The 16175-nt window shown below is 35.1% G+C and overlaps 1 protein-coding gene across 3 annotated transcripts; it reads left to right on the plus strand.

The window, feature by feature from the left end:
* Positions 1-1401: 1401 nt before the first annotated feature.
* LOC147536258 (protein GID8 homolog) lies at positions 1402-5469 on the plus strand. Of its 3 annotated transcripts, none has more exons than XM_086641611.1 (7): positions 1402-1621; positions 1784-1887; positions 1978-2137; positions 2483-2589; positions 3439-3570; positions 3843-3999; positions 5024-5469. In XM_086641611.1, exons 2-7 carry the CDS (start codon positions 1885-1887, stop codon positions 5143-5145), a joined length of 681 nt encoding a protein of 226 aa, XP_086497737.1. In that variant the 5' UTR covers positions 1402-1621; positions 1784-1884; the 3' UTR covers positions 5146-5469. The 3 variants fall into 3 exon arrangements, with proteins under 3 accessions (XP_086497737.1, XP_086497738.1, XP_086497739.1); XM_086641612.1 differs by having other exon boundaries at positions 1596-1680; XM_086641613.1 differs by having other exon boundaries at positions 1607-1710.
* The last annotated feature ends 10706 nt before the right edge of the window (positions 5470-16175 follow it).

Consider the following 16175-nt stretch of genomic DNA (forward strand, 5'->3'; position numbering starts at 1 on the left):
TCTGTAACTATATGTTCTTTGAATTCAAGAAAATATATTATTTCCAAAACTGATATTTGTCTAAATTAACCTACCAATTCAACCAATATTTACCTAAAACGAGATGCTCTCTCCCAAAAACAATTTTCTCTCTTTGTAACTCTATGTTCTTTGAACTTCAAGAAAGTATGAATTTGTGATTTGCTTTTTATCTCTACCTCGATCCAATTAAACATCTACAAATTCTTTTGTGAGGTTAAAAAGCAAACTATTTTGCTAGCATCTTACTCATTCTACTAGCATATTTTACATTCTACTAGCATCTGATGAATGAATTTGATAAAATAGTTTAAAAAGAAAATACTATTTAGCTAGCATCTTATTGATTCTAATAACAACTTTTACATTCTATTAGCATCGGTTGAATAAATTTGAATACAGTAGTTTAAAAAGCAAGAATATTTTGCTAGCATCTTATGAATTTGTTACAATAGGTTAACAAATACTTTTTACTAATTAAAATATATTATGTGAAATTGTTTTTGTTACATTTTCAGTATTTTACTAGCATTTTCTTGATTCTGTTACCATCTGATATGAATTTGTTACAATAGGTTGATTCTAATAAAATTTTATGCTGGTAGAATCTTATCGAGTCTAACAACATTTTTAACATTTTATTTTAACGTTTGTTTTTTCTTACTCTTCACTACTGTAGATGATGAATGAAATCAATCGATTCTCTCTCTCTCTCCCACTCGATGCTTTCACCTTTTTCACTCGGTTTAATTTGGGCGTCGATGATGAATGAAATCAAAACCTAGTTCATATATTAGAAAGTGACGATGCTCTCTCTCTCTCTCTCTCTCTTCGGTTTGCTTTTGCCCAATTCTAATAGAAATATAAAAGAAAGTATTCTGCTAAACGGTAAAGGCAACTATTTTCCGGAAGGAAAGTTTATTTTTGAGGAAATCATTTAATGAATCTCTAAATATTATGGTATATATTATTTTAGGTTATTTTTTTTAACTTAGGATAGGTTAGGCAGTAAAAGAGAATGAGAGGATAGACATGTAATTTACTTTGAGTGGATTTATTTTCTATTTCAGATTATCTTTGGTCTCATTGATAATATTATATCGACGCGTGTACGCTGACTTACCATATTCTATTTTCAAATATCATCAAAGAAATTCATTTTTTATGTTATCTATGTCAATTGACATCCCTTATGTGGATTTCGACAAACCGATGGGTCATTCATTTAGTTGTATTAAGTTAATAGGTTGGCATGTTTATTGTTTGCAATCTCAAACTAGAGAAGATTTACATCTAACATTGTTGGGTTATGGTGTCTCTTAGTGTTCTAAGCGGAACCTCGGACATCTAATGACTAACACTAGTATCTCGGGGATCTCATGCATCCAACCGGTTGATTTCACCGGGTCAGTCAGACTGAACCCTCCTTCGGATTTGGGGTGCCTGTGGGCTCTAATGGACTCAGGGCGTCCACGACTGAGTTTCAGGTTGTCTGATTTTTTTTTCACACCCCTACCCCTAACAAAAAAAAATGGCTAGTCGCCTGAAAACCGATTGAAAAAGTACTTCCCGCCTTCACTTCTTCTCTGACATTTGCTCTCAGGTATCCTCTCTCCGATTTTTGTCTCCGTCGGTGTCGTTGTAAAATTAGGGTTTCTGAAGGTCAAAACAGATTACTAGATCTTCAACGAGGTTTCAAATTATCTTTATTCAGTTAATTTTCTTGTATTTGATTGAGTTATTTGATTGTTTCATTTGGTTTCAGATTGTAGAGGAGTTGATTCTCGATTGAGTTCTTGGGTTTAATGAATTTGAACTAAAACTCACTGATAATCACTAATCAGTTCATTTTGATCTTCAACAAGGATGGTAATTACTTTCTCAACTATCATATTATTTGATAATTAGGGTTTCTTGATTCAAGAAAAGTGGGTACTAGAGAAATGAATTTTTGTGTAGGGAACATCAAAGAAAGTGATTACTAGAGAAGAATGGGAGAAAAAACTAGATGAAATTAAAATTAGGAAAGAAGATTTGAATAAATTGGTGATGAATTATCTTGTAACTGAGGGTTATGTTGAAGCTGCTGAAAGATTCAAGGAAGAAACTGGAACCGAACGTATCCTTTTTCTTTTTGTATTCAATGTTTGATTTGTTTCCGTTACTGCATTGACTAAACCAACACTCAGTACTTATCTATGCCCCTTTCCGTAAAAGAACGCTTTGATTTTATATGACAGTTTGATTTGTTTCGGTTATTGCATTGACTAAACCAATACCCGGTACTTATATGCCCCCTCTTCGCAAAATAACCGTTTAATTTTGTATGGAAGTCTGATTCTTTTTCATTGTTGAATCGGCAAAATAACCCTTCAATTTTGTATAAAATTTGATTCGTTTCTATTATTGAATTGGGTGATTTGAAATTTTTAGATGTTTAAGCTTCTTCCTTATCGATAACTAGCACAGGTAGATCTAACAACAATAACAGAGAGGATGGCAGTGAAGAAGGCTTTACAATGTGGGAATATTGAGGATGCAATTGATAAAGTTAATGATTTGAATCCTGAGGTGGAATACTAGTCTTGCTAGATCAAAGTGCCTTGTTATATATCCTTCGTATATTTTGTTCAATCTTTTGCAGTTTCTCTCTCTTTTTATGCGTTTGTTGAATTTGATCTCTTGCTACAACATTCTGTAGGACATTTGGGAGTAGACTTGAATACTAGAAGTAGACGAGTGAAAATCGTTTTATTCAATTCATTCAAAGTTGATTCTTTCTAGTTATATTTATCTTACATTAAATATAAACATAAAGATATTGAAATAACGCTAATATAAAGAGGGAAAATATAATCCTAAAATTAACGCTTAATAAATTACTTTTGTCCTCTCCATCAATAAACTATCTAATATGGTAGAGCGTAACTTGGGAAAATAATATGGGCGAAAGCGAGTCATAATCAAAATTAGTTAGAACTTTAAAGTGATGTTGATTTTTGATGTTTCCGAAAATGCAGTTCAAGGGCGTGGGATGGAACACCCCCCTCACCCATAATAGACAGAAATAGTGTTCGGTCTTCCAGATTTTGCATCAAATGTGATTCCATACATTCCTTTTGTGTCAAATGCGGAATGAGATGCAATTCTTGTGATTCCTGTTACTTTCCTGCCTGTCGACATGCCTAATAGTGCTCAGCATCATCCGTCTAGCTGTATCTTGTTCTCTCCTTGTATGTTACCTTCGTCGTTCAAGTAAAAGGATAACTTGATAATAATTTAAAAAGAAAAAAAGTGTCTATAGGTTGTTTCCTGTCATGTAGAAATTAATATGGTCATTGATACTTCCTGGATGCAAGTTTCACCACCTGATTCTTTATTGCGAGCCGAATCTAAATTGAGATGTTGTATCTTATGCAGATACTGGATACAAATCCACAACTGTTTTTCCTTCTTCAACAACAAAAGTTGATAGAATTGATTCGAAATGGAAAAGTAGAAGAAGCGCTGGAATTTGCTCAAGAGGAGCTTGCACCTAGGGGTGAAGAAAATGTAAAGTGTTCTCTCTCTATATCTCTTTATTATGTGTTTTCAATGTAACTATAAGGTTATTTTCGGAGAGCCTTTCTTTCTGTTTATATCTAGTGATAAAACGTTGCGCGCCTTTTTCTTATTTGTTTATTTGACTCATAATAGACCTCTTGGCCCTTGAAATATTAGAAATTAGGTACTTTGTATCTGCTAGGATGAAACATCGAAAAGCCGGTCTTTTTAAGGTTATGTATGATAGAATATCTAAAGTAACAAGTTCTTGTATTCTGCAGCAAAATTTTCTAGAAGAGTTAGAGAAGACAGTTGCGTTATTGGCATTTGAAAATGCTGCTGATTGTCCTGTCGGCAAGCTTTTGGATATATCACAGCGACTGAAAACTGCAAATGAAGTGAATGCAGCCATCCTCACAAGCCAAAGTCATGAAAAAGGTTGGATCAAACCTTATTTTCTTTGTATTAGCTGCAGAATGTCATCTTGTTTTTTCTTATTTATTCTTTTGCCTCTGGGTATCAAATTTCATTAGAAGATTCCAACTTATCTAGCTTTGTATAAGTGGTACCTATTAGAGTATAATTTCCACATATGCCTTCAAATGAGATGAATAAAAAGCTTATATATTAAATAGTGAATATGTATAAAAAAAATATACATGATATCTTGTATCTCCCCTTGGACTAGATACTCTCCAAGTCATGCTGGGACCAGGTTCCGAGCCCACCTGCATAGCCTTCCAATGAATCTGGCAATCTGCTGATGGAATTCTCACCCAGAGCTCCGGAACTCACTACTCTATTAGAAAGTCGAATTAGCAACTCTTTCATGAATTTTCAAGAGGATGAGATCAGTCGAGTGGTCTCAGTTGGACTCTTCCGCATCTAGTTGACCACCCCCTCTATTACGTAAAAGGTGATTTCATTAATGTACGTAGGTAGGTGAAGTTCCGCTTGTCGGTTCAGCAGGGAAAGGCCCAGTAAAGAGTATGCCCCAACTCCTTCCTGTTTTCCTACATTGAAACATTGCATCTATCCAATGTTTATAAAGAGGGCTACTCTTCGAGACTCGCCCGTATGTCACTTTATGATTGATGTTAATCACTTAATCCTTTACTTTACGCATTGATGCTATTATATCGTCTGTTTTCTCTACTATATGGTTGTGGATTCCATGTACTCATCGTGTTTTACCGTAATAGGCTTCTTACTAAAACCAATAAAAGTAAACAAATAAAGAGCTACCTTCAAGGTTTGAAAATTATTGATTATGGTTTGAACCTTAAATGAGGACTATGCCTATTCCTCGTTGTTATCACCTAGAGAGGCTTAAGATTGTTTTTCTAATGCCATTGCTTCTACCAACCTAGGCCATAGTTCATGATGCCACCACTAACCTTCTCCAAATTTAGTACTGATGCTTTATCGATTAATATGTCCTTCTGCTGTTGTTAAACTACAGATCCGAAGCTCCCAAATTTGTTAAAGATGCTGATATGGGCTCAAACCAAGCTCGACGAGAAAGCTGCCTACCCTCACATCAACGATTTATCAACAGCCATGTTTGAAGACCCAGCTGTTTAAAGTGTAAACTATCTTCACATTTAGAAGACGAAGATCAATCTGATGGTTGAAGTAGATTCACAGTATGGTAAAAAAATGGTATCGTGTCCAACTCCCATCCCCTGATATATGTCTTTCCGTACCTGAACGTCTTTATTTTCTTTTCGAGTAATTGTTGAACCTGAAGTCCATCTTTAGGGTGGAGGCATATGTATTCTTGGAATTTCATATTAAATTTGCTCATAACTGTGTTCTATTTTACTATGGGTTGGGATTTATTTTTCTTGCTATGTATCAGATTGTGCCGATATTTTAGGTATATAAAAGTATTAGAATTTGTTCCAAGGGTTTCCTATGAAGTTTGACGGGTGCACAGCCAGTTGGACTACAATGCCTGTGTGTTTCTCTTTTCTACTTCATATGAAGGAGATTTCTTTCTGTATCAATATGTATATTTTCTTCGCTATGTTTATCTTTTGGATAAAACAAAGTTGTTATATTAAAGAAAGATCAATAACCCGAAAACATTTTTTTTTGCTTTGATCAGCGGGGTTAAAGAGACCTACCCAAGACCCGAAGTAATATTTTATGGTCTTGAAGTATTGTATAACTACTTCGAAGAACCAGAAGATTAACTCTAGAAAGCTAGAACTATCTTAGTCACCTTAGTAATAAAACAAGACCGAAACTAGGTTAGATCTCTTCTTTTTCAAGTCTCGATTTGAAGTCTGACTCGAACTGACTTGAGGTATGAATTCGCTCAAGTTAGATTTCAAAATGCTTGTTTTTTACCTCGCTTGTATGAAGGACAAGTCGTTTTAGAATTTGTTATTCAGACGAGTCAGTACGAATACTAAAAGAATTGACAAGCAAGTGACACTGAATCACACACTCCTTTGCATTGCCTTAGAAAGTTCACTAAACAAAACACAAATTATAAGATTAAAGAAGAGAAGGAACAGACTGAAAAGGATCTCCACATACCAACCAGCTTCATCTTTCCCTGATTAACAACAGTAACACCATAACAACAAAACCCTAATTTCTAATTCTAAAACAGAGCAAGAAAAATGATTTCTTTCTATCTGCATGCTCTGTTCTTGCTTGTTTCACCTAGTATGATTTCAACCATAATACATAAACCCAAGTTGAATTTTTCATACTCTGATCAGTTTGATCTTGTTGTCTGAATTCACCAACTTCCTGACCTAAATCTTTAGACCCATCATCAAAATTGAGAGTATAACTTGAATAATCATACTGAAATTTCAACCTTTTCTTTCCCTCATTAATCTTCATAGCTTTTTTAACTAAAGCTTTTGTTTTCAAGAAAAGGCTTCTACAATTCTTCCAACCCATTATCAATCTCAAGATATCTTTAAACCCTAGAAAAGATATGAATTCATTAAATTCATTTGAAGATTAAAAAAGGGTATAGTTTTTATTGGGATTTTAAAACCAAATTTGAATACAACAATGTGGAAAGGAAAATCCTTGGTGGGAAACAGAGAGAGGATTCACAATGAAAATTCAAAAGGGTAATCTTCTTGGGCTGCTAAAGGGACCGAGACATTTGAAGCTTTTGCAGTTTTGGGGAACTGTCACGTGGAGATGTTGAAATTCCATGATTCAGATTTCAGAAGAATAGAGATAGATGAGAAGAGAGAACTTTTAAAATTTTAGATTATGATATTTTGTTTATTTACAAGTTCTTAATTAGAATTTGATTAAGTTTAGAAAACTGGCATTTTATTTATTTAAAAGTTATTAATTGGAGTTTGATTAAGTTTAAGAAACCCCTAATATATAAAGGGATTTAGTAGTTGTTGTTTAATTCATCAAGTTGATCAATAAGATTTCAGTATTTTAGTTTAATCTTCTAGGTTTCGGTTTCATAGTCTTTAGACGAAGATCTAAGGTTTTTTCTGAGTTTTAAAAGTTTTGTACGAAGATCTAATTCTTTTTGGAATTTTCCGCTGCGTCAATTGGCATCAAGAACGAGTATTTCGCCTGGTTCGATATCATCTACGCGATTATCACTTTAGGACACCTCGGATTTGCCAAAGATGCATCTAAAGTTAGGTTTTAAAAAAAAAAATCACATTATTATTATTTTTCCCTATTTTGTTATCAATCAATATTGAGAAATACTATCCTGTTAAAATTTTTGATGGGTATTTAACTATAGAAGAATTTTTCGATTGGCTAGATAAGGTCGAACGACAAATCAATATGCGGGCTACTATCCCCAATGAGCATATAGTTAAAATCATTGCTTATAGACTCAAAGAGAGTGTGACAGATTGGTGGGATCAATTACAACTTCTAAGGGAGATGTTCTCTTTCTTAAAAGTTGTAATTGATCTCACCAATCTGTGGCACTCTCTTTGAGTCTATAAGCAATGATTTTAACTATATGCTCATTGGGAATAGTAGCCCACATATTGACTTGTCGTTCGACCTTATCTAGCGAATGGAAAAAATTCTTCTATAGTTAAATACTCATTGAAAATTGGTATCTCTTCATTAATCTTGTACCATAGTCTCTACGTTGGTGAACTTGAACTGAAAAATTGTTACCATGCTAGTATATCTCCTTATTGATTGATAACAAAATAGGGAAAAATAATAATAATGTAATGTTTTTTTTTTAACCAACTTTAGATGAATCTTTGGCAAATCTACTAGATGTGTTCTAAAGTGATCTTCGTGTAGATGATATCGAATCAGGCAAAATCCTCGCTCTTGATGTCAACTGACGCAGCGGAAAATTCCGAAAAGAATTAGACTTTCGTCTAAAACTTTTAAAACTAAGAAAAAACCTTAGATCTTCGTCTAAAAACTATAGAACCGAAATTAAGAAGATTAAACTAAAATACTGAATCCTTATTGATCAACTCGATGAATCAAACAACAACTACTAGATCTCTTTATATAATATTAGGGGGTTCTTAAACCTAATCAAACTCTAATTAGTAACTTCTAAATAAATAAAATACTGATTTCCTAAACTTAATCAAACTCTAACTAAGAACTTCTAAATAAACAAAATATCATAATCTAAAACTTAAAAAGTTCCCTGAAAATATGAAACTACTAAAACCAATAATTTTCTACTAAAAAATAGGAATTTACTAAAATAATTAAATTTGATGATATCTAAGATTCTTCGAAGATCTTCTGAAAATCCCTCTGCATCATCAAGTTTAATAAATTCTTGATTTGCACGATCAAACATGAGACCTCTATGTGTGTTGGAGAGTGGGTGTTCAACCACTTTAGCAAAGAGTGACTGGAATGAATATTTGTTGGTGAAGTAGGATTAGAGAGGAATTTGAAAATTATGACATTTTCTTGTGTGTGGTTTACACTCACAGAAAAAAAAAACAGGACATTCACTAATTGGATATAAAAGATGGGGCATTGCCGGCCATTAACATTGACGGGTATTGTTAAATTATCATTATTTAAAAGAAGTTCATAACAAAAGATTTAATCCATTAGGCCTATAGTGACATCAAGAACTTTCTACCATTTCTTTCTCCCAAAGGAAATTTACTAACAAATGTTAGTTAATTCTAGCCTTCTAGGGTTCTTGATGTTTTAATAATCAAAACACACAAATCTTTCTTTTTTTGTACTTCACTTAATTTGATTATTGTTATGGTTCTTCTCTTTTTCTTCAGTGTCTTCTATGAATAACTTGTATGTTTCATTAGGCTATCCTCCATTCCGGGATGGATTCCAAACAGAGGCGACCAGTGTTTAGAGGTGTGGGAAGGCGTTCAGTTTTTCGATTCATATATTACTAAAATGTGGGTTCACTATTTTCAGAACTTTATAGTATTGATTGGGTTCATAGGCCTGCCCGTCTCTTAGCCCTCTCCGTGCGCCTTGGACTGGCCTGAGTCTGTGTTGCTCAAACCCAGCACGAATTTGTATTCCTCGATTGATGTTATTGTTAGTTACATTGATAATTTGATACATTGTCTATTTGTCTTGTTTGATAGAATCCCCAATGTTGCAAACTTGGGTGGAGTTTCTGGGGATAGCTTAAACTTCGCTTCAATTATAACAATGTATTATCATTACTTCAACTTAATTCATAGTTCTCGTATGTTGTTTATATTTTGGGAAAAGATGATGTCAGCCCCTGACCCTTCCTCTTCAGTCGACCTCAGTTCGATAATATATCGAATGTTGGAGACTGAGCGAGAGTTAGAAGAGGCCAAGCGGGGTTAACGTACTGGGAAGAAACGGTGCGGCTTTTTTGAAGCCAGCTGAAAAACGGATGCGAGCTACTAGGGCGGCCCGCTTCTCTCTTGTTGCGGAGCCCCTTTCCCCCGGTGCTCATGATGGGCTACGGAACCTCCACCGTTGGGGGGGGGGCGAGGGGGGGACCAAGCAGGCCATAGCTAGCGCCATAGGAGCTGACTCGGTTTCAGCGGCCTGGTACTGCAGACCCTTGTTGTATGTTCTATAGAGGATTTATGGCGGTCCATTGCGCTCATTTAGTATTCTACTTTTCGTTTCATATTTTGGGCCAAAAGAATGGAAATCCGTTCAATACCATTGTTGCTCCGTCGTCTTCATTCCTTAGTAGGTGTTTCCTATCAGCAAGGATTCCACATTGAGCCCTAGAGATCTGTCTATATATCTTGTAAATACTTCTCCATTTCCTAAATTTTGGTTTTCATGTACTTCTTAATACCAAAAGTGTAGAGAAAAACTAAGCATAATACTACTCCTTTTGAAATTTAAATCATAATACTACATCTAAAGATTGAAAGCATATACAAATCTACTTCACAAATTCTAATCTCAATCCGAAACGACGTGGGTTAATGTTAATACCTCCCTCCCAATGCCATGATGCACTCACAAGGCCATTCCCACTTCAAGTCTCCCACTAGACTATATTTTTTTTGTAAGATAAACTTGTCTAAATCCTTCCATCGGAACGCGGATCGGGTCAGTATGTGGGTACTGGGTACTTTGGTAGTACGTCTATCATGCGATCGTCGATAAGACCAGTACATTAGGGGCACTATTTTGTGGTCTGATACATTTTCAAAAAAAATCTTCGACAATATATACTCCATTTGGTGCAACACATGATAAAACAAAAAAAGAAGACATTATGAATAGTAATTAAACAAGTAAAAGTTAGGAAGATAGATATCAACATTTAACTAAATATTCTGTAAGATCTTTGAAGATCTAGTTTAGATTCTTAATCTTTAATTTAACTATTTACTTTAAACTTTAGTGTTAAATTATCAATCTTTTATGTTGACAAGTAAGTGTCTTTCATGTTGATTTCCAGGACACTTTTTTTTTTCTTTTTATTAGTGGAGAATCAAATGATTAGTATAATTGGATTATTAGCAATTATATTAATTAAAAATTAAACCTACCATTCATGAACCTAAAACATGATTAATTAGTACTTTAATTAAAAGAATAATTGACTAAATTCAGTGGAAAGTACTTTATATTCCACTCTGTACTATATATACTTCTGTCACTGTTGTAGAGAGACAGTGAAGGCAAGAATAAAACAAACCGACCCGACATGACCCGACCGGGTCGGTTTATTCTTCATGTTTTGTTCAATCAAAATTAGGGTTTTTAAATGATTCATGTGGTAGAGAATCATCACATCACAATATCACATGCCTGCCGGCCTCACCCTCTCCATTTCAAAGCCATTGAGCAACAACTAATGTTGTTTATTTAACTTAAGAAATTTACAATTATACAATAGAATTATATATGTCTAGTCGAGCTGAGTAAGGGGGAGGCAAAATTATGAGAACCTAATGTCTATTTAGAACGCTCGAGCCAGACGAGCCCCATGGACACTCAAAATTTGAGGTCCGTAGTGCCTGTTTAGAGCACTATCCTTCGACTTAGTGAGTCAGGCGGGCCAGGCTCGGCTAGAAAGTCCTACATGAGGACCATCCCAAGTTAAGAGTGATAGTGAGTGGACTGCATAATCCGAAAGATAGTAGATAGTTGTTTCTAGGTTGGCTCCAGACATTCAGCTCTACCCAATTTGACTATTCCCACCTTTCGGACGCTCCTAGGCTGGCTCGGTTCCGACTGTATCAGACGAGATGGGCCGGGCCCGCCTCGAGCAGACCCATACTAAAACAGTATTTTACTAAAGATAGATATTTGTTGAGACTTGAGAGACAAGAGTCCATGATATAAGGGAACATTGAGAATATATGAAAGTTTGTGCTTTCAATTATAGTAAACCCTAATTCCCACGTTGTTCATCTGATCAACTAGACCCTACAAAATTTTATTTTCCTATTCTTAGTTATCTGCCAACCCTACCAAAATTATTATAGTCCAATAAAGTCATGTCCACATTCACTCATCTAGTCAAATGAGTACACTCCACTTTAGCCTTCACCATAAATAAGTATTAAAATTCAAGGGCAAATAATTAACTTCATATCTATATAAAGTCATAAACTACAAATATTTTACCTCAATTCATTTCAAAACTCAAAATTCTCTACTTGTTATAAGAAAAAAAAATCGGAGAGAAGAAAATAAAATCATGGCCGTAGGTGCAAGAAGATCAACTATTAACAATGGTACTCCCGACTCTCCAAGATTTTCGAGTAAGGGTGGTCGTCCCATCCCAAAGAGAGGTCAAGTGAAAGCTGGAATTGTTATCGGAATTGCTAATTCAGTTGCTTCTTTATTCTCTTCAAGTGGTCGTCGATCCACCGCTACTCATAATCAGTTTAAAGCTCACAAACCTAACTGATCTGTTACGATTTAGGGTTTATAGTCTAGAGTTTATTCGCAATCGAACAACATAGGGAATAGAGTGAGAGAGAAAGAGAAAAAAAAGATTCTTGATGGGACTAGATAAATTCTTAGATAATGTCTTCTTGAATCTTTAATAGTGTACATTGTATTAATCAAAATAATATCTAATGCTATTTTTCTTTATCTATAATGCTTTGTTTCAATTTCATTTTTATGTGCCTTCAAATTCATTTCTTTATATATGTTTATATCTTATCAGAAAGTGTTTCAATCACTCATAGCAGCTAATATATGCCACCTTGTTAAATCATACAAATTTATCAGACTGTGTGTATTTACAGAGCTAAGAGCTCTAAAAAGTACTAACACTTTACCATTTTCTCTTTAAATAACAAATTGATGTTTATAGATAAGTTAGTTTTACTTTAGATCTCGAAGTTCCTCACTATTTTTCGAGCGTTGGATTCTCCCTTCTTTTCTTCTTTTGATATGATAAAGTTACAAAAGATTTTGACAAAAAAAGGTTCTCAGCTGATGTGGCGGGTGTGGTTTCAAACTTTGACCAAATCTAGGCCGTTGAGAGATGAAAATCACAACCGCAACATCAGCTGGGAACTTTTTTTTATCAAAATCTTTTGTGATTCTAGCATCTCTCTTCTTCTTTACCAACGCGCCCTTTTTTCTCTTTCTCTCGGCCTTCCTCTCCTCTGCCACTGAAACTTCGTTTTTTCAGGCAGACGAAGGGTCTCTTTCTCTAAACAATACGAAGGATCTCTTTGTCTTAACATAAGAAGTGAAATCCCCTTGTCTAATTTAGATCATGGACAACATTTCTTATTTCTTCACCTTCTAGCTACTTGAATTTCTATGATCTTTTGATCGTTTACTTTTATATTTTTCAAAATTGTAAGGTTGATGTTTTATCCAAATTTCAGTGAATGAAATATTGATTTCATTTCTCCTAAGGAAGTGGGGTAGAAATCCAATTGATATTGTGGAATTATGCATATGGTCTAGATCTATATTGTATTGTTTGGATTTGTTGTGCCTAACTATGTTTGAAAACAAGCGTACAAAATAATTGTTCAAAGAGTTTTCTATTCTGCAAATTCTAATACTCATTGGATGTGAGATATTGCCAATACCTCCCCCCAATGCTAGGGTTGGAGTCACTTAGCACTTCTCCTTCACCCACAGCTAAGATTACCAAGTTCCGGACCACCTGGCATAACATTGAGACACAAGCTATGATACCATATTAGAGCTCAAAACATAACTCTCCTTGAGAATAGACTTGTAAAGAATGGATTGCATGAAATTTATCTATTTCAGACGATGTCAGATAATGCTAATACGTGGATGCTTCAAGAGCTTCGCATTTACAAGTCTAACTTGTTAATTTTTGGTACAACATCTCAACAAGATATATCAAACATGGGATTAGAACAGAATTTACTTTTCTTTTTAATCCACCAATGATTTAGTGGCATCAAAGTTTGGTAAAGAAAAGCAAACACAATAATTAGGGTTCTTCTTTAATCACATATATCCTCCTTTTGAGAAATGAGCTGGATGGGACATTCAAATTGCTAGTGGATTAGGGGAATCATCAATTGAATCACATGTTATATAAGGGTAAAATTGTCAACCCAAAAGTAGTGACAACCAAACGTAATTAATGAGCAAAATCAAGGGTAATTATTCAACTTCCATCCTATATATACACACACCAATTAACCATCAAATTCCAAATCAAACTCATTTTTGGGTATCAAAAATATAAACACAACAAAAACAAGAGTTCAACAAGAAAGTTGTAGAAATGGCAGGAGGAAGAAATTTGATGATGATCAACGGTGGTGGTGGTGGTGATTCTCCAAGATTTTGTAATAATGGCCGTCCGATTCCAAAAAGAGGTCAAGTGAAAGCTGGGATTGTAATAAGTCTTGCTAATTCTGTAGCTTCTTTATTCTCTCCAAATGGCAGACGTTCAAGTACTAGATTTCAGAAGCAGAAGAGAACCCAGTTTTGATTCTTGATCGAACAACTTATTAGAGAGATTTTAGAGATAGTAGAGAGAGTGTGTGGGTGATTTTTTTGTGTAAGATGAAATCTGAGCAGTTAATCTTGTTCATGTATTTGAGTTGATTGTACATTATTATGATAATGAAAAATACTTTATTTTTGACCATTTACTTAAAATTTCTTTCTTTTTTAGAGTAGTGATAGAATCCGAAATCCAAGACACTATGGTTGAAATACTCTGTGAGATTCGAGGCACAAATCAAGACAAAGTTACCAATTAATTTCAGTAGTTGATTTAAGATTCTCTAACGAGTCTGCCTGGGAAAATCTATAGTTTGATCATTTTCTCTTATTATATGTCTCAACTGAATCGACAACCAACGTTGAGATTTGATTTCTCTTTGTCTTCCCAGAATTAGTAGCTATAATAGATAAATTTAATTTCTTAAACAACATTTGGGGATTAATTAAGTTCCACCGCTCTTGGATTAGAAATCAAAGGTTCCATATGAGCTCTCATTCTGCCGAGAGGTGGCAGGATTACCATGAGATTGGCTCTGGGTGTAGGTAGGATTAGAGCATTTCCAGTGCAACACTCAAACTCTAAATCTTAGAGTATTTTTTTAGAGCTTCTCTTTAAACTCCATCTCCAATGCAAAACTCGACATGAATCTCTAAAATGATGTCCTCATGAGGATCTCTAAGTATCACATAAACAAATCAATTTTATACCAAAAAATAGGTTTTTAGAGTTTCTAACTGTTGCATTGGAGAAGACTTTCCAACAGAGTATCTCTAAATGGCCAAATAGGAAAGAAACCATTTAGAGACCCCACTTTTCACGCTCTGACACATAAGATTTTTAGTGTTTTCTTGAGTCTTGCATTAGAGATGCTCCTAGATCTGAATTCTGAAATCTTCATAGAACGTATAGATACATACTACGCAAGCTACAACACAATTCGTTTTAGCGAAGAATCCATTCTTTCACTCATCTTACAAGAGTAGCTCGCTATTCACTAATGTGGCGTATTTTGATTGATTGATGCAAATCACTGAGATCTAGTATGAAAAATTAAATATTGAATGTTTGATTTAGGAAGAAAATTCAGATCATACATTATAAGTTTGTTGTCAAAAAATATTGAAACCGATATGAATATGAAACTAGAGGGTCTATAGGCCCTCTAGAAAATTGCCACAGACCCACCGTCAGTCTTAGCGCCGCAACAGACTGGGCAGTTCAACTGCCCTCGCACTGGGCCTTATCATTGTTGGATTTGAACAGCAGGGACTCAGGCCAGTGTGAGTCCCCTGGGACTTCCTAATCACAGTCAACCCATGAATGCATAAAACAAGAGACCAGTCATAAGACTCTTGTATTTTTTTCAACCCAAAACCTTGAGAGGAGGTTAGGGGAAAAACCAATGGGGCGAGTTCCTATAAATTGTTCTGAAATTGGGAATTTTTACAAGCATCCCTGATTTGACTCCCACCGAGGCACAGATGTGTCCTGGCAGGCGCCTGGCGCCTATACTATTTCATACTTGAAAGATACATAAGAACAACTCTATCGTCTTGACTTGGTCCATGGGTGCGGAGCGTGCGCCCCCACGAGGCACCCACCACTAGGGTCCCCAGTTTGGGGCTAGGTGGAGTCCTAGCATTATAAAGATTAAATTTAGGTTTTCAAGAAGTGTTATCTATTGCAACAAAAAAAAAGTCCTACCAATTTTCAACAAAAAAAAGAAGAAGAAAAAAGTGCTACCAATGCTCTAACGAAAAAGGTAGAAAGACCAGCCTTTCCCTTACCCAGGCTGGCCTTCATATGTGTCCGCCCCCCGTCTCTGTTACGCATTGATGTTGCTTTGATTTGTCAAACTACACGACTTAATCAGCCGCAAACAAAAAACTCCTAGACGGTGTCTAAAGACCATAAGGTTATAAGGGTATCTTGATCCTGTAGTAGACTTCGGGAGACAACAACTCACATAGAAATCCGATGTTTACTCGTTCCAGTTGTTCTAACAGAAGTTCTTTGTACTAGACCAGCACTAAATCATGTTCTCCTAAGAGAACAAGCTAACACAGCAAAATGGGCAATGTCTTGGCAGAAGAAAGGGATGTTGGATGAAATCATGGACCTGAAACTGGTCGGAAAGGTAAACCCGGCACCTCACAAGAAGTTCGGTGACACGCTGAGAATGATAACTCAAAAATGGAGGAGATCAGAG

Source organism: Eschscholzia californica, unplaced genomic scaffold (assembly GCF_041429995.1).
Source record: "Eschscholzia californica isolate CP2 unplaced genomic scaffold, dmEscCali1.0.p SCAF_5, whole genome shotgun sequence".
In the NCBI taxonomy this organism is placed as follows: Eukaryota; Viridiplantae; Streptophyta; class Magnoliopsida; order Ranunculales; family Papaveraceae; genus Eschscholzia; species Eschscholzia californica.

What these genes read in the sequence shown, in the direction of transcription:
- LOC147536258 (XM_086641611.1), top strand. An exon ending in TTAATGATTTGAATCCTGAG is followed by an intron (nt 2,590 to 3,438) that starts GTGGAATACTAG and finishes TATCTTATGCAG; the next exon opens with ATACTGGATACAAATCCACA. An exon ending in AAGCCAAAGTCATGAAAAAG is followed by an intron (nt 4,000 to 5,023) that starts GTTGGATCAAAC and finishes GTTAAACTACAG; the next exon opens with ATCCGAAGCTCCCAAATTTG.